General features: G+C 57.3%; 1 protein-coding gene across 34 annotated transcripts in view; it reads left to right on the forward strand.

Moving 5' to 3' along the window:
• TNS1 (tensin 1) overlaps nucleotides 1-25,795 on the forward strand; it is a 69,759-nt gene that overhangs the window by 22,190 nt on the left and 21,774 nt on the right. For 12 of the 34 annotated variants that reach the window (XM_086898833.1, XM_086898829.1, XM_086898832.1 and 9 more), the window contains 14 exons: nucleotides 1,342-1,380; nucleotides 6,303-6,352; nucleotides 6,630-6,801; nucleotides 7,164-7,214; nucleotides 7,703-7,825; nucleotides 8,115-8,179; nucleotides 8,301-8,384; nucleotides 8,503-8,615; nucleotides 9,186-9,246; nucleotides 10,627-10,702; nucleotides 10,840-10,969; nucleotides 11,342-11,407; nucleotides 11,953-12,114; nucleotides 20,540-22,240. In XM_086898833.1, the coding sequence (XP_086754959.1) occupies nucleotides 1,342-1,380; nucleotides 6,303-6,352; nucleotides 6,630-6,801; nucleotides 7,164-7,214; nucleotides 7,703-7,825; nucleotides 8,115-8,179; nucleotides 8,301-8,384; nucleotides 8,503-8,615; nucleotides 9,186-9,246; nucleotides 10,627-10,702; nucleotides 10,840-10,969; nucleotides 11,342-11,407; nucleotides 11,953-12,114; nucleotides 20,540-22,240 (2,893 nt within the window). Of the gene's footprint in view, nucleotides 1-462; nucleotides 1,219-1,341; nucleotides 1,381-3,542; nucleotides 3,585-6,302; nucleotides 6,353-6,629; nucleotides 6,802-7,163; nucleotides 7,215-7,702; nucleotides 7,826-8,114; nucleotides 8,180-8,300; nucleotides 8,385-8,502; nucleotides 8,616-9,185; nucleotides 9,247-10,626; nucleotides 10,703-10,839; nucleotides 10,970-11,341; nucleotides 11,408-11,952; nucleotides 12,115-13,326; nucleotides 13,819-20,539; nucleotides 22,241-24,619; nucleotides 24,701-25,795 lie in introns of those variants that run through there. The other 22 variants (XM_086898821.1, XM_086898834.1, XM_086898818.1 and 19 more) reach the window with 8 other exon arrangements.

Here is a 25,795-nt window from a genome sequence, read left to right on the forward strand (position 1 = left end):
CACAGGCACCCCAGTTTTTTCCCTTTTCCAGCCAGAGGTGCATTTGTAGCCTGCAAACTTCCTCATACCGAAAGGAGGACTGAGCATGGACCCTACCTGGCTGTGGGACCGGTGTGTCCCATTGTGGGGGAGCTGCGCATTTCCCCCCATCTCTGGCCCTGCAGCTGGGGCTGGGCGGGGGTCAGGGGAGCGTGTTGAGCATCCCCAGGGGAGGAGCACGGCGGTGTGCGGGGCACGGTGCAGGGTACGGCACAGCCCTGTCGGTCCGTCCGCAGCGGCGGCTCGCTGCCGGAGAACATTCCAGGGAGGCTGGCGCGGGGCCAGCGCCGCGGGGCAGGGAAAAGGGCCTTTTATGGAAGCATTTCTGCATTAGAATAAAATCATAATAATAATGCACAGGGGAAGGGAGCGGGAGGAGGAGGAACCCCTGAAGAAAACAGTGAAGTGAGACGGGAACAGGCTGGCAGTCGGGGAGGAGAGCAGGAGCTGATCATCACGCTCTGGAGACCAGGATGGGATGGAATATGGGTGCTCCAAGTGGGGTGCCTGGGGCAAATCCTTCTTTTTATGGCCCGGGGCAGGAGAGGCAGAGTGGGCTGCAGTGGGTCCCCATGCTGCCATGGAAGGGAACCAGCCCCTGAGCGGTGTTTTCCATCTTGGCTCCATCCTGGGATGGAGAAGGGGATGGCTTACTGGGGTCACTGCCCCTGGTGGGATTTGTAGTGGACAAAGTGCCCCGAATCACACCCTCCCACTACTGTTGGCATCTCTGGGCTGACACAGTGCTGGAGTGCCTGTGCCCGCTGCCCTGACACTGATGAGGTGCTGCCTCTCCCACCCTGGCATGCTGCTGCTTCCCAACAGACTGGGGTGCACGCAAAACCCAAGGTTAATTGTCAGTAATTGCCTCTGGTAATTAAGGTAACAATAGCTGGGCTGTTCAGTTGGCGGCTGCAGGAGCTCACGAGGCTGGGCTGGAGTTTGTTCCAGGAGCTGCTCTTGGCATCAGGCGCCCGCCCTGTGCTGCGCTGCGCTGTGCTGTGCTCGCCATGCCCACCCGGGCTGGGGCTGGGGCTGTCCTGGCTCCTTGGCCAAGGACGAATGGCACAGCTGCCATGGCCCTGAGCCCACTCCCAGGAAGCCAGCCTTGACTTTGGGATACTGCCTATGCTCCTGCCTGGGGTGGCAAGGCCATGGATGCCCTTGTTACTCGCTTGGGTGGGTGCTGTTTTCCCTTTGGGATGGGTGGGGGGTGAATGCTGCATTCCAGCCTCTTCTCATGCCCTACATTGGACAGGGGTGTTCAGGGACTAATCCTGGCTCTCTTCTGCTTCCTTGCAGGCTGTGACCCCCTGCTCCCCCACTGTCAACTATGAGCTGGTAAGTGACACCTCCACTGTGAGCCATGGGTGACAGCCAGGGCTCTGGGGATCCTGGAGCATCCTGCTCTGGGTACGGGGCTTTATCTGTCCCGGGGCTTTAGGATGTGAATCTTCCACCCTCAAAACCACAGGGGTCCTGAGTTGGGGGTAAGGGCACCCCCATTTTCGTGCTGTCTCTCCCCACCATTGCTGGCTGAAGTGCATCCCACATCTGAGCAGCACAAGTTGGAGCAGCCCAGCTATCATGGGACTCCTGGAGCTTTCAGGGAAGAGGGGCTTACAGGGTTGCTGAGAGACAGATAGGATGTGACCACCCAGGGCTCTGGGGTCCCCTGGCACAGAGGGCCTTCTCTCCCTGGCCAGAGCTGGGGCGGTTTCTTGCACACCCGGAGATAGCTATAGCAGATGTGCCTTTGGCTCGGGGCGCCCAAGGCCGTGCATTTGCAGCTCTTGTTATTGTCACCCTCTACTATTGTCTGTCCTGGGGGCCTTTAACAATCTGCTGGGGCCAGGGCGACGGAGGCTGTTCCCACCCTGTCCTCTCTGGACACCAGGAGAACAGCTGGATGCATCATCTCCGTTCACCCTGTCCTGGGGAGGGCGGGTGTGGGGGTTCTGGGCAGACAGCCACAGACCTTTGCCACACTGCTCCAGGCCATGACTGGGCTCTGGGGATACCAGGGTGCTGGGATGTCACCTGGAGCAGGGCTGTGCCCAGCAAGAGGCTTGGGAAGCACGACACGATGGTGCCTACCAGGCAGCATCTTGCCAGCAGAGCAGCTCCCCTGCCCCATCCCCAGGCTGGTGATGGCCGTGTCAGCAGGCAGAGCAGGCACGTGGCAGCAGGGAGACTGGCGTAGCCCAGGGCTGGTGCGGCAGCCCTTCCTTCTTCTCCAGACGTGTGCCAAGGCTTGCTGGGGCAGGTGCTGGGGAGAGGAGGCCCTGGCAGGGTTTCAGCTCAGGCTTGGCCGCCTGGCAGTGCCGCAATATCCGTGCCTCCCACGGGGCCCTGGGCTGGGCAGCCCGCAGCTGGGCAGGGGTCTCACCTGAAATGTGAGTGTAGGGGATGACCACCTGCAAGCTCACGAGGGCAGCACAAGAGCCCAGGTGAGCGAGGGCATGGTGTGAGAGCGGAACATGCCGCCTGCCCTGGGGCCCCATGGTGGTTATCTGCCCTGGGTTTAATCTCTGCCTGCACCCCCCCGCCCCTGCCAACCTCCTTGGGCACTTATCGACAGCAAAAATATGTTGGCTTCGAGCTGGGACCGTTACTGTGGCTTTGGGAGGAAATCGAAAGGGGTTACCCTGCTGCATGGATGGAAATGTCTGCTCTGGTCCTGCTGCCAAGAGTGTAGAGCAGCCTGGTTTTGGGGGTGACCTCCATCTTTGTGGTCCCAAGACTCCCATCTGGGGACCTACCCAGCTGGGTCCTTTTGCTGTGCCACCCCCAGGCACCACAACCACCATTCCCAGACAGGTATCTGTCTCCTGCTTTCTATATTTGGGGTCCAGACACTTTCCCTCAACCCAGAAGTTAATTCCTGTCCCCAGCCTCCTTTCAGAGCTCTCTCCAGTGACATGTCACCAGATTTTCTCCTGTTTTGAGCATCTCAGAGCCTGGCTCTGCTTCCACTGGGGTCCTTCACTGGCCCTGTAGGATCAGGCTTATCTTGGGGAGCTGGTCCTGCTGGTGACTTGGTGCCAGGCTGGGTGTGGAACTGCACTGGTCTTGCCCTGTTGTTGACTTCCCAGCTGTAGGGTCTGACCATGTAGGATCCATCTGGAATCCCAGATACATGGGGGGCACCAGGTGCCCGTCATGGAACAGACTCAGGGTCCAGTCAAATGCTTCCCATTGGCAACAGTGGTCCAGTGCCAGTGGTGGTGGCTGAGAGGGAGGATGGTAGCATCTTTGGTACTTGAGTATCCCAACTCTGCACTTGGGTTTTGGGGGATTCCCAGCCTTCAGGAAGAGCAGACATGTTGGCAGGCAGGGAAGGGAATGGAGCCATGATGCATTTCCTAGGAAGCACCAGAAATAGCCAGGGGGAACTTTGGGCCCTGGCCCTGCTCTCTGTGTGTGTGTGTGTGTGTGTTCCTCTCACAATCTCTCTTCTCTCGCTTGCTTTTTTCTCACCCTCTCCTTGCTCCTGTCTGCAGACATCCCTCGGGGAGAGCATCACCAAGCAGGTAGAAGTCCTGGTAAGTGCAACCAGTCATGGAGGCTGATCACTGCCTCACAAGACCTCCTGTGGGATCACTCATACCTGTTCCATTACTGCAAGCACCCCCTGCAGCCAAAATACCTCAGCCTGGAATGCTCCCAGCGTACCTGGGACCCTGAAGTCCTCTCTCTCTGCCAGCCAAGGTGATGATGGCTGTGCCAAGCGAGATGCCCAGGGTTGGTGACAGAGGCGGTGGTGGAGCCCAGCATACTGGAGGCTGAGGCTTTTGCTGCAAAGCTGTCTTTCCTGTCTTGGAGCTGGGGATCTGTTACTTAATCTGTGGACATGAAATTGCTAAGACAGTGTAGACAAATGCACTGCCAAAGTCAACGTGGACAGCTTCCCCCCTGCCTGCAGCCAATTTGCTGGCCTCCCTGTGTGTTGGGGCTGGGACCCAAGGGATGGAGGCATGATGGTTCCCATGAGGAAGAAGATGAAAGCCATCCTCACCTGAGATCTGACTTTGCCTAATCCCTTTGGTTGTCCAGGACATGTTTCCAGCCCTGAGAAAGAGCATCCTCAGAAAAATCAAGTCAGAGGCCTCCTTTGTTGGCTTTGCTGTCTTTCAGAGAAATCTCTTGGTATTTCTGAAACCTTTCTTGTGCCTTTCTTCACCCTTTCCAAGCAGAAGGGACCTGCAGGTTTTGGGTGCTACCAGGAGCTTGGGGACATGCCAAGCTAGCTTGCAACTGGAAGGCATATTCTTGATGGGGTTGGCAGAGGGATCTTCAACCCAACATGACTGGGACCAGCCTGTCCTGTGCTGGGCTGGACTGGGTTATACTGGCTTGGCTGGATTCTGTCTCCATAGGGGACGTTTGCAAGGTCTCCCAGCCCAGTGGCGGGCAGGAGTGTTTAATAACAGGAGTGCTTGCTCCTATCAGCTGATTGCAGGCTGACTCTTCCTCGTGCAGGGGCTGGCGGCAGAGACACAGCGCGGCTGCGGTCAGGAAGGGGGGAGCAGGGCAGAGCCCGGGGAGCGGGGCAGAGCTCGAGGGCTCCTGCTGGGGCTGGGGAGACACTGGAGGGCCCTGGCTGTGGGCACCCGCTCCCCCGGGTCTGGAGGGTGCCGGGAGTGGACCCGCCATGGCGTGGAAGTGGATTAGCAAGGGGCTCACTGCTATCCAGGTATGGGGAGGGGCTCTGGTGTCCCTGCCTTGCTTGCCCTCCTGTGCCTCAGTTTACCCATGTGGGAGCTGGGGGTGATTTCTGGTTTCCCTATGTCAGCTCTCTGTTGGGAAGGGCTGTGGTTTTGGGAAGCTGCTGCAGCTGGTTGGGGTGGCGTGGACTGATGGGGCTCCCCTGGCCAGTGGATGTGGGACCCCAGAGATCTCCATTATGAACATTTGGGGCACTACCATGGTGGGGATCCCATCCTGATCGTTGGTGGCTGGTGCACGGATGAGCCCATATTCAGGTTCAGGCTTGTTAACGCACCCTGGCTCTCTCAGGAAAGGTTTTACCTCTCTTTTTGTTTCATTTTAGCTCCTTATTTGTCCTTATCAGTGCTGGGGGCATTTCTAGAGTGAGCAGGCAATTTGGGACACCCCGAGGGAAAACTGGAGGGGGAGTTGTCACTACTGTTCAAGTACCACTGAGGCAAAGCTGCTGTTCTGGAATGGCTTTGGCTGGGAGGGGTGACATTGTCCCCAAGCCCCACAGCTGCTGAGCCTGGCTCTGCTCTGCAGGGCACCCTGACCTTGAGAAGGGGCATGCAAGGCTGGTGGAGGGTGACACTGGCTGTCCATTGGAGCAGCTATGGGACTGTGCTGGGTGGGCAGAAGGTGGCAGGTAAAGGATATCAGGGAAACTGCTCTCCTACCTCCTCCCGCTCCCTTTGGTGTGCTGACTGTGGGATGCTGCAGCCCTGAGGAGAGTAGCAGCAGTCTTGCAGCTCTGGGGACCAGTGGGGCATCCCAGGAATCAGCTGCAGGATGCATCTCTTATTTCTGATCCTTCCAGGCATGTTGCCTGTGTGAGATGAGTCTTTAAATGACTTCTGCTTATTAGCTGGAGATACTAAAACTAATGAGGTGCGAGTGTGTTTTTCCTCAGTGGTTTTTTTTGGAAACCCTGCTTTGTTTTTCGGCTGAGGTCACAAAGTCACAGAGCAAGCCGGCTGCAGATGAAATTTTCGAGGCCGGAGAACATGCGTAAATAGAAGTTTCCTGCTCCAAGAGCTCAAACATTTCCTCCAGGCGTTTGGCTCGGTGGAGCTGGGGCCAAAGCAAACTTGTGCCTGGCTGGCTCTTCGATGCTGCTAGGGCAGCAAACCTGGCCCTGCTCCGGGCAGGACCAAAACAGCTCTGTCCCACCAGGTGTGCCCACAGCCTGATGGAGACAAGAGGGACTTGTGACATGCTTGAGACTGTCTACCTGCTCAGCATCCTCCCAAAAGGTCCTCTGGGACCCTTAGGCAAGGCACTGGCCCCTCAGTGCCCATGGCAGCTGGTCCCAGAGGCACTGGGGTTGTGAGAGTTGGGTTTTGCATGTGAGATGTGTCAAGCTGCTTGTGCCACTGGGGTGCTTGGTGGGACTTGGAGACAGCGATATTTTGGGGGTGTTAGGATGCTCAGTGCAGTGTGGTGGAGGTGGGATGCTTTGGCAGCACCGTCACATCCAGGTCTAGAAAGACCCCTGTGCTGGCTGTGGCTGGGTCATGGCAGTAACTTGCTTTTCCTCTCTGGTTCTTTAGGATGCCACAAAATCCCCCAGGAGTGGGCAGTCACGCTGCAAAACATCCAGGTACTTGCCTCGGTTTCCCTTTGTGATGACCATCTCTGCTCTGTCTGAAGCCCCCTCCCACCAACACCTGCTTCTCCAGAGGTGCTATAACTTGGAGATGCTCCCGGTGAAGAGCACATCTCCATCCCCAACCCAAGGCACTCCAAGAGGTCTGGAGCAGGGGAAAGGCCACAGGCAGCCGTGTCCCTATGTGTCCCAGCCTGTCTTGCAGGGTAGGGAAGGGTCCCCTGTCCCCTCCCCGTGCCATGTCTTGACAGTGGTTCCCTTCCTTGCCCAGGAGCATGAGCCTGACTGCAGCCATGGAGAGCAGCTGCGAGCTGGACCTGGTGTACATCACGGAGCGGATCATCGCTGTCTCCTACCCCAGCGTGGCCGAGGAGCAGAGTTACTCCAGCAACCTCCGTGAAGTGGCCCACATGCTCAAGTCCAAGCACGGGAACAACTATGTGGTGAGGGGCACAGCCAGGTCCCTGTCAGGCTGGTGGAGGGGCTGGGTTCTCAGCTGCCGGGGATGGGTGCTTGCAGGCCATGGATACTGCATCCTTGTCTCCATCTGGGCTCTGTTCAGGGAGGGTTTTCACAATTTGTCTATGCTGGATAGATTTTTTCTTCATTGAAGATTTCTAGTCCCTTTCAGACCCCCTGGGAGTTTTTGGTCATTGTATTGCCCTGTGGCAAGGTGTCACTGAGGGTAATATGTCTGGGGAAGCCTCTCGTAGCAGGATTTGGGAAGGCTTTGGGGTGAGGAAGAGGTGAGGTGGCAGCAAGGGAGGAAGATGTCCTCTCATTCTGTTTTTCATCTTCCCTAAAGCTTTTCAACCTCTCTGAGCGGAGACGTGATGTCAACAAACTTCACCCCAAGGTGGGTCACAGCTGTGAGAAGCAGCAGGGGTCTCAGGGACCTCAGGGCAGGCCTGTCTGCAGGACCAGCTCCCTATTACAAGATGTCTAGGGGAGAAACAGCCACCTTTTCTGTTCCATCCAGCTGGGAAAAACTTCACACTGTGTTTGTGGTACTTCAGCTTGACTCCCATTGCCCTCCCAGACCTCCATTCTCAGTCCATAACTGGCTGTTTGGAATCTCCTGGAGAACCCCCTAAAGCATGTCCTCATCCCTCTGATAATGGGGGAGCCCTCAGAAACCAAGCCAAGTAACCTGGGGTGAGGGGCCTGAGATGTGGGACCACGGTGGCCTCCCTTGGCCAGGGATCTGGGCAGTGGTGTGCAGGGTTGGGAGGTTGCATGTCAGTGCAACACAGGAATGCCTGTGCCCTGGGCTTTGCCCACTGGCAGGCTGGGAACTCCGCATGGGAGTGCCTGTGACCCCAGGCTGTTTGTTCCCCTGTTCAGGTGCTGGATTTTGGATGGCCTGACATGCACACCCCTGCACTGGAGAAGATCTGCAGCATTTGCAAAGCCATGGACACGTGGCTCAACGCAGCGCCACACAATGTGGTGGTGCTGCACAACAAGGTGGGCAGGACCAGTCACTGGGGCACAGAGATGGGGGCACTGGGGTCTGTGGGGCTGCAGGGATTGGGCTGAGCAGCCTCAGAGGCTGAAAGATGTAGAGAATGTGGTGGAGAGAGTTGTGGTTTGGGGTGTGGGCAGGTGTCAGCACATACGTGTAGATTGGTGTGTGTCTAATAAGGGTTGGGGCATGCTTATAGGGATCAGTGTGTGCCTCTGTGTGGGATGTCTGTGCCTGGGTGCTCCCAGGCCCTGCTGCCCCCGTGACACCCCTTCTGCTGTGTGCCTGCAGGGGAACCGTGGCCGGCTGGGGGTGGTAGTGGCTGCCTACATGCACTACAGCAACATCTCTGCCAGGTGAGAGAGACATGAGATCCTGGGGTGGCCCTGGGGCCCACTGGTGACCTTCATCCCAGTGGTGCTGGGGTGCTGGTGCCAGTACTTTCCTTCAACCTCATCTGCCCTTTGATCCCCACAGTGCTGACCAGGCTCTGGACAGGTTTGCCATGAAGCGCTTCTATGAGGACAAGGTGGTGCCGGTGGGACAGCCATCCCAGAAGAGGTGGGTCCTGGCACGCCTTTGCAGGCTGGGTTTTTCCCCATAGGGTGGTTGGATGCAGAGGTCCATGGTGAATGTTCATCTGTGGGTTCTACCCCTGAGCTGCCTGTCTGCCCTCCAGGTACATCCATTACTTCAGTGGGCTCCTCTCTGGCAGCATCAAGATGAACAACAAGCCACTCTTCCTCCACCACGTCATCATGCATGGCATCCCCAACTTTGAGTCAAAAGGCGGTAGGTGGTCCCAGCTGCTTCCCCTGCCTGCTTCTTCCCACACCACCACCCCACACTGCCTGGACAGCTTTGTCCTCCTTGGGGGGTATTTTCCACCATTTCCTTGGCAATTTGAATTTCCTTTTCTCTCTCAGAGACTGTGCACTCATATTAGCAGGGTGCTATCTTTTCTGGCAGAGATGCCCTCAGAGAATGCGCTCCCGATGCTGGGCACTAACCTGAGCTGGGGGGTGACAATGTTTTCTGACAGCTTTTCCAAGGATGTCACCACACTGGGGTTTGGGATGCAGATCATCATCCCACGCCTATCCCTAGCCCAGCACTTGCCCTAGGTCCTACAGGACCTAGAATGTGAGGGGCTTTGTGCCTTCTTGGCTTGTCCACAGCATCCTTTCTGCCCCTTGCAGATGTTGCCCTTGATCGGTGCAGGCTGGCTGGGGCAGGGAGCGGCTGTTTGCTTTGGCTCCCTCCCTGTTTGGATTTCTCCCCCGTGACTAATCCCTCTCCTGGCCCCTCCGCCCAGCCGGCTAACAGCAGTGTGCCTTTTCTCCCCGCCTTGATGTCTTCCAGGTTGTCGGCCCTTCCTGAAAATCTACCAGGCCATGCAGCCCGTCTACACCTCGGGGATCTAGTAACTATCTCCTTGCCATGGGGCTTTCCTGCTGCCCAGCATGGAGGGGGTGGCAAGCGGGGGAGGATGGAGAGGGTCAAGGACAAGTCCCCTGTGGTCTTGTGCTCTGTGCTTAGTCCATTTGGGGGCTACAAAAAAAAAAAAAAAAAAAGGAAAAGAAAAAAAAGAAGCTTTCTTTTTTTCGGAGGTGGTAGCTGGCTATACTGGGCCGTACTGGACCCTTCTGCTGAGAGGGCTGTAGTGGCTCCGCACATCAGCAGAGGGAGCCTGGGGCTGCGCGGAGCCTGGGGCTGGGTGTCCCCGGAGGGAGTGGGGAAAGGGATGAGGACATCTGGGAGATGAAGGCGTTTCTTCTCTCCCTCCTTAAAGAACTGTTCTTCCTGCCTGGATTAGTGCTCACAGATTTAGAGTATTCTTAGTTGGAAGGGACCCACAAGGATCATTGAGTCCAGCTCTTAAGTAAATGACCCATGCAGGGATTGAACCCACAATCTTGGTCTAATTAGCACCATGCTCTGACCAGCTGATCTAATATCCTTTATTTCTCAAAAAAAAAAAAGATTTTCCCCCTGTTTTAATCTCCCCGCATTTTTTTTCTAATGCTGATTCTGGGAGCAGGCACTGGCAAAAGGAAAGCAGGAGTTGATTTCTCCAGCCTCCCAGACACTCTGCCAGTGCCACATTCCAGTCTGGGTGGGACCCCTGGCTCCTGGTCTCCCTGGAGGGACCAGAGCACCTCACCTCTATGATATTCCCATCTGAACCCCCAGGAGCAGGATCTCACTTCCAAACAGCCATGGGTCCCCGTTAGCTGAGATTTACTGCCATCCTGGCCTTGCCTTTCAGCTTTTAATAGACTGTTTATGGGATGCCTGTAATAAACTCCAGGTTTATCTTGCCTGTGAAATCCAACTCCTTTCTTCCCTTGTCTGTGGCTGCTGACGCCACCGGCCGTCGGCAGCCTGTCGGCAGTGTACTGGGAGGGGAGGGCTTCCTGCAGGGAAACTGAGGCAGGGAGAAAAGTCTTCCCAGAGATTTCTCCTTCTGTGTGTGAAGCCCCAGTTGAGCTGTGGGAGCCGGGTGGATGGTTGATTGCCCAGCCTCAGCACTTGGAACCTGGGCAAACCCTCCCACCTAGAAGTTTTTGTACCCGTGCTGAGTTGTACCTCAGTTTCCCTTTCCCATCCTCCTTCCACTGGGAATGGGTGTCCCTTGAGGTGGTGGATGGGACCCCCTTCTGTCACAGGGAGGGCAAGCTCTGTGCTTTGTACCTTTTCTGCCTGGATTTGGGTGGAAGGGCTGGTTGAGGTGGTGCTAGGAGTTTTCTGGGCAGGGGTCTCTGCACCACAGCTCACATCCTCCCGCTGTTCCTCTCTGCAGCAATGTGCAAGGAGACAGCCAGACGGGCATCTGCATCACCATTGAGCCTGGATTGCTGCTCAAGGGCGATATCTTGGTAAGGATCGTCAGCTCAGCTCCCAGCGTAGGAAGCCGACAGGGGTTGTGTGGTTGCCTTGACTCGGGAGCCCAAGATTCCCCCTTGACCAGGTCTGGGGGCTTTTCCTGATGGCCCATCCCCATTCGTCTCTGCAGCTGAAGTGCTACCACAAGAAGTTTCGCAGCCCTACCCGTGACGTGATTTTCCGTGTGCAGTTCCACACGTGTGCTGTGCATGATCTTGACGTCGTCTTTGGCAAGGAGGACCTGGATGAGGCCTTCAGAGGTAACTGCCCTGGCACTTCCCTGCTCCAAACTCCCTCATCCTCCTGCCCCTGTAACTCTGGTGTCATCATGGGGACATCTGGGCACACATCCCAGATCCACCCCCGCCAAAACAGGGCACCCCTGCTCCATCTGCAGGGTGTGGTGCTGCTTGAGAAGTGGTGGCACCATCATCCCTTTCATTGCCAAAACCATTACTGGTGTGGAGGGGCTGCCTGGGGGTTGTTTTGGGGACTAAGATGCATTGTCCCATGCAGGGATATCCCCTGGCAGCTCCCAGCCTTAGGCTGGTCTGTCGGCGTGTTTGGGGTGACTAGCTGTTACTGGAGCTATGGGTGGAGATAGTCCCTTTATTCTGCTCTTTCCTTGCCAGATGACCGCTTCCCTGAGTATGGGAAGGTGGAGTTTGTGTTCTCCTATGGCCCTGAGAAGATCCAAGGTATGTCTGGCTCAGTGCCATGGGGGTTTGGAGGTGAATGCTGTCTCCTTTCCTTCTCCTCAGCTGTATGCCCTGTTCCCTCCCTTGGGATCTCCACCTGCCCTGATTAGCACCAGGCTAGGGTGAGGCTTCCAGGCAGTAAAGCTGATCTAGGAGCACCTATGGATGCCCTATCTCTCTTGCTCTCTTCCCCAGGAGGCTGCTCTCCAAAGCCCTTGATGGCCCAGGAGAGATGGAAGGAATGTTTGGGAATGAAGGGCTCCCTTGCTCAGAAAGTCCAGACCCATGCACACTCACTGCCAGTCTGTATGCTGGGCTCTAGGCAATCCCAAAAGCCCCAGGCAGTCTTGTACACCTTGTTTGTGAGTCTTGATGTACATCCTGTGCTTATCCATCCCTTGATGCTGCCTTTCCTACAGGAGTCTCCTGCCTTGCCCCATGGCTCCTGCACTTTTTTCCTTGTGTGCACTTTTCCCCACCTGTTCCCCCATCCCACCCTTGCTGGTTCCACTGTCACCCTACCTGACCGTCCTGCCTTTTTCCAGGCATGGAGCACCTGGAGAATGGGCCCAGTGTTTCTGTGGACTACAACACGTCCGACCCACTCATCCGGTGGGACTCCTATGAGAACTTCAATATCCAGCGTGAGGACAGTGCAGAGGGGGCCTGGGCTGAGCCATCCCTGCCCAGCAAGCACCTGGAGAAAGGTTAGGGCTCACAAGGTGGTCAGTGTCCAAAGTGTCCACATGGAAATACCCCCTACCCCACGACGGGGGACACTGATGGGCAGCAGAGTTGGGGACGGGTGGCTACTGATGGGAGCAGTGTGGCCATGGGATGGGAGAGCAAAATCTCATGGACTTTGCCTTCTGCCACAGTGCCAGGGAGCTTAGGCTGTTTCGTTTTCAGCATTTAGCTGTCAATGTCCTGTTCTCACAAGCACAGTCCTAGTTTATGCCCCAGACCTTTAAGAAATCCAAACCCCATGTCTGCAGGACCATTAGGTGTCCCAGCTACTTTGTCATGCTGCAAGCATGGCAGGATGTAGATGTGCATTAGTTGTCCCTAGGGGGTGAGGATGTCTTACTGGCCTTCAAGGGTCTGCTGCATCTCTCAGAGCTGGGAAAAGCCCTTTGAGCACCCATTGTGTTGCAGCAAGTTGGCTGCTGTTACCCACTTGGCAGGAGCGGGCAGTACTTGTATGTCGAAGGGTGGTGGGCCCCTGTCCTGGAGGCAAGGTCACCCGTGGCCAAGCAGATGCCTGGGCTTTCCTGGCCAGATCTGGAGAGGCGTCCCTGGAGCAGGGACAGCTGCGGTCCTTGATGTCCCTGAAGGTCACCAGCTGCTTTGAGTGGGAGCTGTGGATGGCGGTGGAGGGTGGGGGCTCTGGGTGCCTGGGGCAAGCGAGATTGTCTGTGCTATGGTGGTCACATGGAACTGGACCTGGGGCAGCTGTGTGGAGCTGGCACGGGCACTTGCCTGGCACAGGGCAGTAAACAGGCAACTCGTGATGTGCAGGCTCAGCTGTGGGTTGTGTGCAGGCTGGGGAGCTGTGGGTCCAGCCCCAAGCTGGCAAGCCTGCCTGGCAGTCCCCTCCTGCCTGCAGAGACCTGAGTGCCTCATTGCATGTGTTCCTCTCTGGATCCTGGGCCAAAGTGTCTGCACCCCAGCCCCTCACAGGGCTGCAGGGCTACCCCAGGACTCATCTCTGTACTCTCATGTGGGTCTTGGTAAATATTTGGGCTGCAGAAGTACCCCAGGGCTCCTCTCCATTCCCCCTTGGGGGTCTTAGCAGGTGTCAGGGCTGTGGAGGTGCCTCCATGCACCAACAGGGCGGTCCTCTGTGCCGGGAAGGGTGGCAATAGGGAATGAGGGCACCTTGAATTTATAAACACTGCCTCAGTTTGGAGATGAGCCGGGACTGTGGAAGGGCGAAGCTGCAGGCAGAAGGCTGCCCTCTGACCCGTGCCAGCACAAGCAGCTGCAAGAAGCCCATCTATAAGGGGTCTTTCCCAGCTGTCCCATGGGGCACTTTGGTGGTGGTGGTGGGAGTGAGCGTGGACTTGAGGGGCTCCCATCTTTTTCCCTCTGTATTGTCACTTTTCCTCTTCTCCAGCCTGTCCCAAGCCAGGATGGGGACTCTGGTGTCTGGCTGTGCAGGGGGGGTCCCTGTTTATGGTCGTTCTTGCCTTATTTGGTCAGGGAATTGCACGCCACATTTTTGGCACCACCAGGCGTGAGCAAGCGGCGTCCGGGGGCGGAGGGGGGTGAGGTTGGCACCAGGACCCACGCCGGGCTGGGATCAGCCGCTGCTCCTTGTCCCTGCACTGTCCGTCCTGCCACTCGGCGAAGGCTCCCCACAGACGGTCGCTGCAGCCTGGGCCAGCGGGATCGGGATCGCCTGCCAAACGGTGGGTTCCCCCATGCCGCGTCTCTGCTGGACACAGCCGCTCTCGGTGGAGGTGGATGCCCTTTCTCCAGCAGCTTGGTCTCAGCATGGAGCACCCATAAGGGCTGGGGAGTGCCTGCCAGGGTGGGATGGTCCTGTGGGACCCCAAAGCTGGAGGGGTAAGCGGGGGGCTGGGGATGGTGCCTGTCCTGGCATTCCCCTCATCTCTGCTGTGCTTATCTGTGAGGACTTGGAGAAGGGGAAGCTCATTTGCAGTGGGGTCATTGGTTGACTAAACTCTTCCAGAGCAGGGGGCATGAGAGGGGGATCTGTACCCCCACATCTTGCTCTCTGGCTGAGGGGACACAACTGGATTCAACAAGCTCTCTGTGAGCCACTTCCATGGGACAGGCTGGCCTCACGCTTTACTCAGGCAGGGTCTCTGCTGCCCACGATGTTTAGGCTGTCCTGTGGTCTTTATGGAGAGTGGGGTATGCTGGAATACCCCCACAGCCTGTTCTTCTGCCCCTCAGCCATGTCTGCACAGCCTGGGGAAGGTGTGTGGCTCTGCCTGCCATCCTCCTTGAAGGGGCTTCGGGCTCAGTGGTGGCTGCTTGGCAGGTTCCTGCTGAAGTTCCCATGGCCATTGGGTGGCTGGGGGTGTTTGAAGGCTGAAGGGAGGTGACAGCATACTTCATCCTCTGGCTGTTTTTGTGGTTGCCAGCACTGTGGTAGCTCTCCTTGGGGTGCCAAGCTGGCTCCAGAGAGGCAGGAGGAGGCTGGCAGCTGGATGTGGCATTGCTGGGTTTACAGCTGGTTGGAGGATCACTGAAGAGGAGTTTTGGGGTACTGCAGATCGTGTAACTCTGTATGGAGATCATTTATGGCCTGCTTTGGTTTTGCTGAGAAAACCAGTGCTGGTGGAGAACAGGGTGCTGGAGTTGGCATAGAGTCAGTGGATGGGTTGTCCTCAAGGTCTGGATCGGTGACTGTTGTGAGAGGACCCCGAGCTCTGCCATCCTGGGGTGGTGTGAGAAGATGTGAAAGGGCCAGGCATGTGTCCCCAGCCCAACAGCTCCCTGTAACCACTGGTCCTTGGACCCACCCTGGGTCTTGCCTGTCGTGTCTTATTACCAGGCAGGGAAGAGAGTGGCCAGGCCCTGGCCAAATCCAACATCTGCAAGAGAGTTGCTAAATCCCCACCTGAGTCATGGTTCTGGCATAGGGCTTCCCTGCAGCTCATCCCTGTCTTCCCACACATCCCCACTCACAGGGCAGGGACTGGGATGAGCATCCCACCCTTCTAGTGAGGGGAGGTCACATCACAGCCTGAACCACGTGTAGCAAAGGTCAGGGGATCCTGGAGTCCCACAAATGGAGCTGGATACTCATCCTCCACTTTTCCATGGAGGGCAAAGCCCCTTGATAGGGTCACTGTCATCTGTTTGTCCCCCAGGAGGGTTGGCATCTTTCTTAGTGGGGTCATATCTTGTCCTACGTATCAGGAGGGGCTGAGGCTGCCCAGGAGGGCAGGCCAGGCTGTGCAGAGGTGGAGAGCCAATGGGCCAGGCCAGAGCTGTTAAATCCATTGCTGGAGCTGCTGGCTGGCTGCTGCTCTCCCCCTGCAGCTGGATCAGTCCCTAGGCCAGGCTCAGTGGGGAGGGGGGGACACTGGCTTTCCTCTTGCCTTCACCAGCTGACTAAAGCTGAAGGAATCTACTTCCCCTTCCTCAGTCTGCCTCTCTCTGCTGCTCTGCTCCATCTTCTGCAAGGTAAGGGTGTGTTGAGGTGGGCGTTTTGGAGGGCAGTGGGGATCTGTGTGGGCTGGATGGGAGTTCACAGGGAGTGTCCCCCTTGCTTCTGGTTACTCCCCATGGGTGAAATGCTGGAGCATCTACAGGCTTGGCTAGACATTTCAGCTGGAGTGTGGCTATTCCCAGGGCAGGATCTGTCCTCTGACCTGGTATTTGGGGTTGTCATGTGGGGTGGCGGGGTGGTTTGTTCCCACTGGGACTGGGAACCAAGCAGGGCTGGGATGCAGGGAAAGAGAGACCAGCTGGTGGAAACTCAGGCCCTTCTCTTCCCCCTTTAAACTATCCTTGAAGTCCAAACTTGTAGCAGTTCTGTTCTGAGGGCTGGGGTTGTCCCACGGCACGAGTGGGGAGCTCTGTCTGCCCTCCTGTAGCTGACACAGCTGGGACAAAAAATAAGCAAACTTTGGAGGTTTTGGAAGGATGCTGGCTTGGCACGTGCTATTATCTGGGAGCAAACAGGGCTGTGAGTCAGGGGGCCGCCTGGAAACACTGCGCTCATCCCCTGCCGTCATCCGTGGGGGTGTGGATTAGAGTGGAGGGAGCCTCACGTTTTGCTGAGTATAGTGGATCAATTGAGTGGAGTCCTGAGCATGGGTTCAGGCTGGGGTCTGGATGTGGGGTGGGCCTGCTGTCACCTGGACCAGCAAGTTGTCAGCACCATCCCAGCATGGATTTTGCTGGTGGTGGAGCAGTTTGGTCTCAGACAACTCTGGAATGGATGGGATCGTGCCATACCTCCTGTCACAGAGCAGGCAGTGTGTACACCTGGAAAACAGGGCTGGCTTGTCCATACTGTGCCCATGGTGCTGGCAGGGCAGGCAAGGGGATTGTGAAAATGGGTCAGCAGGGTCCGTGGCTTGTCCGTGGCTGGTTTCCACTCCTCTTTAACTGTGTAGTTATTTCAGATGGAGAAACTCGAGTCTCCAGCAAGACATTTGAATTTGCAGACCCGTCTGGGTTTCAGCATCGTGTGTGGTTTGGAAGGACATTCCCACCCTGAATGTGTCTCTGCTCTTTGGGGACAGGTGTGACACATGCACACGGGAGCTGGGCAGGGCTGGGTGTCTCGAATGAGGGGGTCACGCAGCGGGGCGATGCTCAGTGCAAGGTGGGCAGGCTGTCCAGCTGTCCGGCTCTCTGTCCTGCCTAGGAAACAGTTAACGCGGCGGAGCCCTGCCTGTGGAGGAAGTAGTTAATATTCATAGCTGGAAGCTGTCTGTCTGGCTGTCCTCCCTCCATGGCTCCCACCCTCCCCGCACCTCACTGAGGTTAACTCGGGCTGGGGCTGGAGCTTGGGCGGCCCCGCCGCTCTCCCCGCGCCGCTCCCCTTCCCCTCCCGCTCCTGCCTGTGGTCCCTGTGTGGTCTGGGGCGGAGGGGAGCACAGCCGCACCTCCTCGTCTCCATCCCATCTCCGGCCTCTCCCACCTTCGGCTGCTCCATCCCCGTGTCCGGGGGTCCCCCGTATCCCAGCGCCCCCGCCGCCGTCCGGGTTCCCCTCTGGCGGCCCCGCGGGACACGGCGCTGGGAAGGGAATAGCTCCCTCCGCGAGAGGGAAAGCAAAGCCAAAGGGACAAACGCCAACCCAAGCCAGCTCCAGGCCGTCGGCTCCTGTCCTGGAAGGACACACGGGGCTGGTTGTGGACGCCGTTGGAGCTGCCACCACACCAGGTGCCCCTGGAAGGCTCTGGTGCTGGAAGGGGCGAAGGAAAAGGATTTTACTGCCTGCTCCTTCCCTTTGCCTGGGATCTTTAAATCCCCGTCCTTTTCGGTAAGTCCTTTTACTTTTCTTTGGTTGGGGGGCTGGGTGGTGAATCTGTGGTTGTGGTGACCCACGGCTCAGGGGCTGGGGTTGCTCTGTGCCATCATATCTTGTTACAGGATGAAACCAGAGATAAGGAGGCTAAACTCTTCCCTGTGAGATTAAGCTCACACCCTACGTCCTGCAAAGGGTCCCTCGACTCCAGGGTTTTCCCTGCGGGCTGATGCTTCAGAAATGCACTGGGACCAGGGCTGTGGGTGGGGAGCGGAGGCAGCAAGTGGGATGCTGCTGGGGGCATGACAGAGGAGACACAGTGATGCCTCAGCCTTATCTTCTGCCCTGGTGCAGAGCCGTGGACAGGATTTGTGCTGGTGCACGGTGCTGTGTGCTGCACCCCACTGCGTCCGGGGCAGATGCCTGGGATTTTGGGGATGACAGCTTACCCCCTCGGTGTTGTCACACTTGTCCGGGACCAGTTTTTTTACTGGGTGTCGCCACAGGGTGCTGGAGAAGGAGAGGACGGAGCATTTCTCCTCTAGGACAGTGAGCTTTGAAAGCCGGGCTCAGCGCTTCCCGCAGCTGCCACCGTACAGCTGGAGCAGATAGAGCCAGAGCAGAGCTGTGTCTGGGGCTGAGCCCAGGGCAAACCCAGCCCACGATGCGATGGCACAGTCTGCCAGGCAGGAGCTACTCCGACCTTCAGGGATGAAATCTGACCTTGCTGGGAGCTACAGACACTTTGTAAATGGGGTCTTGAGAGCCTGCTGCTTTGAGGGTTGATGGTTTGGCTAAGACGTTCTGTCCCATTATCCCTTAGTTTTGATTTTATTTTGTTTTGTTTTTTATTTAACTTCTCAGGTGACAAACTATAGACGATGAGAGATGAGCTATAGATATGAAAGATTGTGTGGCTCAGGGATAGTGGAGGAGGCTTCAGAGTGGCACTGAATAGAAGGATTTGTCTCATGGCATCAGAGCCCAGGAGGTACATGGGGTTGAGGACAGGATGAACAATCGGGTGTGGGGCAGAGCAACTGTAGGACCAGGGCCTGGCTGATGGCTGAGCTGTCACAGGCTGTTCTTGCTTACTACCCTGGTACTGCTCTTGGGGGGGTGGCCACCAGCCCCACTATGTCCCCTCCTCAACAGAGGTTCTGGGGAAGGTGGGATGTAGCAGCTGGGGTTTTCTGTCTCTGCCATGAACTGCATTGTGCCCCATCCCAATCCACATTTCTCTCAGCCTGGGGCAGTATCCAGACCAAAGAGTAATTAAAGTATTTTCTATTTTCTCCTTGGCACCGTGTGCTTATATTTATATTTATTTATTCCCTTTTCCTTTCTATTCCCCTGCTGTTGTTCTCCCAGCCGCCATCCTGGCTTTTGCCCTTTTTTTTGACACCAGCCAGCACCCATCTTTGCCTTCAGACAGGAGGGCTGTGCCTTTTCCCGTGTCTCCAAGCAGTGTCTCAGCCTGTCCAGCATTGACACTGCCCCTGGATATGCTGCTTTTTTCTTTTTCCCTCCATGGAAAGGGTTTCCCTCCCTCTCTTTCCCTTTTCCCCAGTATGGGAGGTGTTCTGGAGGCAAATGCTACTGGCTCCTGGCTTTACTGTCTGGATGAAGAAGCTCTGAGTCTCTGGGAGAAATTCTCACCTTTTCCCTTACCAAGTGCCCAGAGGGGACCTTGCTGCACGGTCCTGAGACATTTTCAAGCCAACGGGAGGCTTTGGTGCTCCACTCCCTCCTTGGGATACTGCCAGTGGGGATTCAGGAGTGGAAAATCAGCAGCAAGGAGAGGGCCCTGACTTTTTTGGGCTTGGGCTCAGTGTTATTGCTGTCCTGTGCTTTATGGTGAGGGGGGTTGTTGGCGTGGGAGCTGCCGGGGTGCGGCGGCGTGGGGCTGGTTAAGCTGTCCCCGCTCGGAAGTGTTTTGCTTGCAGATAGGACCGCTCTGATTTCACACTATCGTGCTAGGGCCGTCTTCCGTCCCTGAGTCAGCCGCCTGGCCCCCTGCCAGGGAAGAGTCATTTTTTCCTCCAAAAGAAAGTGTTTAACACTGCTCGCAGGACCTTCCAGGAAACCTCGTCAGGGAGCTGGAAAAACAAGAGTCTGCAGCCTGGTCCGTGCTGTGCTGCTCTGGCAGGGGGGGATGCAGCTTGGGAGCTATTCCCATTGCTGTCAATGGCCAAGGGCCCTCTGTAACCCCAAAATCTGTCTGCCCCACTTGGAAAGGTTCAAAGGGTGCAGCTGGTTGTGGTGTTGGTGCTGATGGGTGTGATGGAAGCTGGGGAGCTCAGAACTGGAGTGCAGGATTACTGGTGGTGATGCTGCCATGCCCTGGCTGCTCCCCAGCCTTTTGGGGCTGTGGAGCAGAGCCAGCTGCCCACACTGGACTTGAATCATGGTGCCAGGACCTTCCTGGGGAAGAGATGCTGCATGTTCAGGGTTGTGCAGTGGCACTGTCAATACAGAAGCTCTGGGGCAGGTTGACCTGCCCTGAGAGAGGGAAGGGGAAGAACAGAAATGGTGGGAGACTGTCTGTAGCTAGGGAAGAAAAAGTCAAGGATGTCTGTCTGTCTGGATCCATGCTTCATCTGGGAGGAGAGTGGGCAGGGAGAGGGAAGGTGGGTCTGTGGCTCATATGTCCTTCACCCGTGGGCTGAGTACATCCATCCAGCTGGAGACACAAAGAGCTACGAGGCCACATACTGATTGCCTCCACCCGTCCTCCTACAGTTTGTGGTGCATCTCCTCCACCCTCCCTGTTTGCCTCCCTGATGCCACATGGCCCTTTGGGGCTGGATGAGCCCTGCGGAGCAGCTATCGCTGACTGTGGGTAGCCCCGGCCCTTGCCAGCCATGGAGGAGAATCGCCAGGAATGATCCCTGGAAATAGTGCACGGGATATTTGGTGGATCCCAGTGGAGGAGGCAGTGCTTGTGTGCGAACTGGGGGGCTGTGGGGGCATGGGGTTGGGGAGGACCTGGCTCCAATGTCTCTGCATGATGGCGCCGGTGGGAGTGTGGAGGGTGCCGAGGAGACCTCGATGCTGGTCGTTAAGTGTTCTGGCACACGGAAGAAATCGAAATCACCGGCTAATGGGACCCATTAGCTCCGTGCAGAGAGCCAGCAATTGATCTGGGGTCTCGTGTTCGTTTCTCCCCTTGCAGAGGTTGGGCACACACAAGGGCCCCTGGATGGGAGCCTCTACGCTAAAGTGAAGAAGAAAGACTCCCTCCACGGCAGCACCGGTGCCGTCAACGCTGCCCGACTCCCGCTCTCGGCAGCACCCAACCACGTCGAGCACACACTCTCAGTGAGCAGCGACTCGGGCAACTCCACCGCCTCCACCAAGACCGACCGGACCGATGAGCCGGGGGTGACCGCAGCACCCAGCGGCCAGGCGGTGCTGAGCCCCGAGGAGAAGCAGGAGCTGGATCGTCTCCTCGTTGGGTTTGGCTTGGAGAGTGCGCCGCCCATGCACAACCACGTGCCCGGCCCTGTGCCGGCACGCCTGCCCGCCATGCCGGGCCGCCACGTGGTGCCGGCTCAGGTGCACGTCAATGGCAATGCCGCGGCACTGGTGGCCGAGCGGGAGACGGATATCTTGGATGACGAGCTGCCCAACCAGGATGGGCACAGTGTGGGCAGCCTGGGCACGCTCTCCTCCTTGGATGGCACCACCACTGCCAGTGAGACCGGCTATCAGGAGGCACCCCGGGTGGGCAGCCTGTCCTCCCTGCCCAATGGCCCCTCGAGCTGCAATGGGGCTGAGAAGCTGCTGAAGGAGGGGCTGTACGATGGCGAGCCGCTCTCCAATGGTGGCTACCCCTACAACAACCAGAACACCCTGATGGGCCACCACCTCCGTGACACGCTGCCTTCCTTGCGGCCGTCAGCATCCGCTCAGGAGCACCTGGCAGGCTACCCGCAGCGTCTGCCGGGCTCCCATGCCCCAGGGTGGCTCCAGCCTCAGCAACTGCCCGGCTCCCAGCCCTACCTGTATGCCTACGACCACCCCGGAACCTACCGCTCCCGGTCCTTCCCGGCAGTGGACACTGCCAAGTACGACGTGAACCCGGCGCTGCCCCAGGCCCCGGCTCGCAGTACCAGCAGCCGGGAGGCTGTGCAGAGAGGCTTGAATTCCTGGCAGCAGCAAGGAGGAAGCCGGCCACCTTCCCGGCTGCAGGAGGGTGGCATGGAGAGCCACAGCCCCAGCATCTCTAGCTGCAGCCCCCAGCCCAGCCCTCTGCAGACGGTGCCCCCCCACAGCCACAGCATGCCTGAATTCCCCCGGGTGCCCTCTCGCCGGGAGATTGAGCAGTCCATCGAAGCGCTGGATGTCCTGATGCTGGACCTCGCACCTGCCGTCCACAAGTCACAGAGTGTGCCTGCCACCTCCCGTCAGGACAAGCCAGCCGGACCCCTGCCCTCCTCCCTTTCGACCCAGCCCATTGCTGGTCTCTATGCCCGGCCAACTCCGCAGGTGGCCCAGCCGAGGTCCTTCGGCACGTCCGTGAGCCCCGTGGTCTCTGAGCCTGGGGGCAAAGCCTATTCTCCTGGAGAGCTGGACTATGGGGTGCATGATTATCGGGAAACCTATTCACCCTACAGTTACCAGCTGGCACCGCTGCCAGAGCCCAGGAGCTACAGCCATGCCCCGGCCGGAGCACAGATGGGCACTGGCCCACTCGGCACCTCGTGCTACAGCCCTGTGGGGTCTCAGCAGCAACTCACCTCCTCCCCACCTTCCCCCACCGTCCCAGCACAAAACCAGATGCCCCTGAAGGGACCGGAGAGCTATGAAGACCTGTCGAGGTCAGCAGAAGAGCCCTTGAATCTGGAGGGCCTGGTGGCCCACAGGGTGGCAGGTAGGATCCTTTGATTCCTTGGGGGGATGGGGAGGATCGCATGTCCCAAGGTGCTGGAGCACACGGGGGTGGCATGCATGGTAAAGCTGGGGATAACTTATGTGGAGACTCCTTGTCCATGCTGGATCTGGGCTTGGGACTGAACCACCTGCCATGGAGACATACAGGCCAGGGGAACAGCGTTTGCTGCTCTTTTTTGCTGAGATCCTCCTTTGCAGCTTGCTGTCTGCCGAAGCATTGCCCAGAGGTGGGAAGGGGTGGCTGAGGGTGTTAAGGTAACAGAGTTGGTCCATCCCTGGTGGCGGGGCCAGTTGCTGGATCTTTCTTCTGGGGAGAATATGGAGAGTTTGGGAAAACGTTTTCATCTCTGGCTGAGGTTGTCCTGCCTGGACCCCACTTGGACGTGGTGTTCTCCCTGCCTGGAGTGTGATCTGGTGTAGGATGCCAACAGAGAACTTGCCTTGTGTTTGATGTAGCTGTGCTCATCCCCGATTTCAGTTTCTGCTTTCCCCCCTGGATTGCTGGGTTCAGTGCTCAGACTTCCTCCTTTGGGAGCTGGGGTGCTGCTGGAGTGGGGACTAGGCTGTTGTCTGTCAGCTGTAATTCTGCCCAGCTTGGCCCAGGGTGGTTTGAATCTGGACCTAGCCATGGGGCAGTGGTCAGGGGCTGGGAAGACATTTCCCAGCCCTGCCAGAGGGGTTTGTGCTTGGCTGGGTGCACTGCCCAGTGTCGGTGCTGTGGTGGGATGAAGGCATTAGCTCTGTGCTGTGGAGGGGAAGCTGCATCCACCAATCCTCTGCCCTCCTGCAGCTCTAGTTTAGGGGCTTTGGGGACACAAGAGTGTCCCAGCCGCCCGGAAAGAAGGTGCCAGGGTGCTGTGGCAGCTTGGTGCCCTCCCTCCCCACTGCTTAGGCTGCAGTTGTTCAATTGTGGAGTGACATTTGGGAAAGGTTTGGGGCTCTGGGCCAGCTCGTGATGCTAGGGCTTGGCAGCTCCGTCCCTTCCAGCTCTGTGCTCAGTCCAGAAGCTCGCCCGGCATTAGAGGGAGGGGGAAAAGGCTTGGCTGGAAAAATCCAACAGCATCAGCCTCCCAGGAGTGGGGACTGAGTCACAGGGTGGGGGGCAGGAGGGGTGCCAGTAGCAGGAATGGGATTGAGGAGGGTCATAGAGTTGTTGGGGAAGTTTGCATCCATCTGAACCTGACCTCTGTGATCCAGATCAGATTCACAAAGGGTCATGGGGCTTTTGCAAAGAATTTAAACAAACCTAAGGACACATGGATGCCTAAACCCCGCTGTATGTCTGGATTTTATGCTATAAGCAGCACCTGCCTGCCCTCCCTTGCTGCCCCATATGAAGAGGCATTAAAATGGGCTGGAAAAGTGGGCATTTCTAAAGAGAGGAGGAAGAGTACTAGCAGTGTGTGGAGAACGGATTTTTGATGGTGTCTACCACAAAAATCTATCCCCCAACCCTTGAGTCTGGTTCTCAGGGCTGGGCTGGGGTCACTGTCATCCCCTTGTAGCCACTGGGTTTCCCAGGGAGGAGAGAGGCATCTGGGGGATGGTCCCCAGCCTGTAGCCACCTGTCTCCACTGGAGCTGGGCCTTCTGTGCTGAGGTGGGGACAGCGCAGGCGGGTGCCCTGACCTCTGGTGGGAACGAGGTGTCCTGAAGCCAGCGATGGGAGGGGACAGCCAGCGGGAACTTTGGGGCATGGACATGTTTGTTTACATTCCCTGCTGCTATAAATTGCCTGCATGTCCTGGCGCAGAGATGAGGAGCATCTCACACCTCCTCCGTTCTTGGTGGGGGAATGCTCCTGTTCCTTCTTCCTCCTGAAGATGGTGGGGAAGAGATGGCACAGGGCAGTGCTGGCATGCCCAACATATCCCCACAGAGGGGAGGTGGTCCTGTCATCCTTTAAGTCCCTCTCATGTCCTAGCAAGGCATCTGGGGTCACCCCTTCTTGTCCCAGCCCTGAGAATTCTGTGGTGAAGGGGACCTGCATGGTGCCGTGCCTGAGGGAATGGTGATGGGACAACTGTGGTATTGCACACAGATATATATGACTAGGAGCCACCATTGATTTCCCGTATGGGTTTATGTGGTGCCTGGAGCCAGGCAAGTTGGCTGATGGAAAAGCAGCTCCAAGCAGAGACCAAGCTCCTTCAGACCCCAAATGACCCCAGACTCATCTATTGGACCCCAGCTAATATTTTCTTTTTTTTCTCTCTCTCTCTCTCTCTCTCTCTCTCTCTCCCCCCTGTTGTATCTTGTGACATTTGTCCTGTCTGCCCCTTGCTCTCTCTGTGGGGGACTGTGTCTGTCCTCTGTGACCTCCCACCCTCCTTGCACTCCCTGTCCTGGTATGCTGGCAGAGTACAACGCCAAGCTCAGGGAACTCAACAAGAGCACCAAAGTCCCCCGTCCTCCTCTGAACCAGCAACGGTCCTTCTCCGGTTCGTTCATTCCACCTCCTTCCTTTCCTCTCCTTCCTTGTTCTCCAACCTTCCCCATCCATCCTTCCTTCTCTTGCTTTCTTCCCTCTCATCCTTCCTTCCTTTTCCCATCTTCTCTCTCTCCTTCCCCTTCACTCCTCCTTCCCTCTCATCCTTCCTTCCTCCTCTATGCATGCTGAGTGATCTGTGTGTTGCATGGATGTGGGATGGAGGGAGGCTCAGGAGACCATCTCCATGCAGGATTGATCCCTTTTCTCAGCAGAGTGATGGTCAGGGCTCCCACTGAACTCCTCCAGTGATGGGGGAGCCCCTGGCCCCGGGTACAGACTCCCCTGCCCACGCTTGGTTTTGCACCTGGCACTGCCTGCTGGTGGGGTTTTCATTGCTGGGACAGTTCTGGACCCTTGCTGCATCCCTTCAAAGCTTTGTCCTGACTGTGGCTCACCCCCTTAGGAAGCAGGGGCTGGGCTGCAGTTCCACAGAATCCAGGTTTAGCCAGTTGTCAGCCCAGGAGGGTCTCTCCTACAAGAGCGTTTAGGGATCCCCATGTCTTGGTCTGCAGCTGGGGGGTGTGGACTGCTGAGGCTGGATTTTATGCCGCGTGCCTTTTGCTCCTTGAAGGTGAGCCTGCCCTGAGTGATGCATGCTTGGTGTGCACCCACTTGTCCCAGGGCAAGGAGAAGGTGGGAGATGGAGTGGGGCTGGGGAGTCACCATCTTTCTGTGTGACCTTTCTCTTCTCACTGGCACCTTGGGTTTCTCCCCAGGAGAACCAAAGAGGTTTGAACCCTCCCAGTCCTAAGCACAGAGTATTTTATTGTACCCATTTGGGGTAATCAGGTGGGATGTGGGGAGTGGTCTGTGTCAGAATGGCGTGAATTGGGCTCTGGTGAGGAGCAGCACAGGACAATGTCTGTTTCTCAGGAAGGCAGGGAGAGTTTGCATCTCTCTTCCCTGGGTGTTGTGTCCCGTCTGGCTTTAACTGCTGAGCGCACATCCCGAGGGCCTTGGGATGCTTCTTTGTTCTCTCCTGTCCACTGTGGGGATATCACCTGGCTCTTGCCTAGTTCTAGCATCTCGTGGCCTAAAAGCAGCT

Source organism: Cyanistes caeruleus, chromosome 7 (genome assembly GCF_971803275.1).
Source record: "Cyanistes caeruleus chromosome 7, bCyaCae1.hap1.1, whole genome shotgun sequence".
Classification (NCBI taxonomy): Eukaryota; Metazoa; Chordata; class Aves; order Passeriformes; family Paridae; genus Cyanistes; species Cyanistes caeruleus.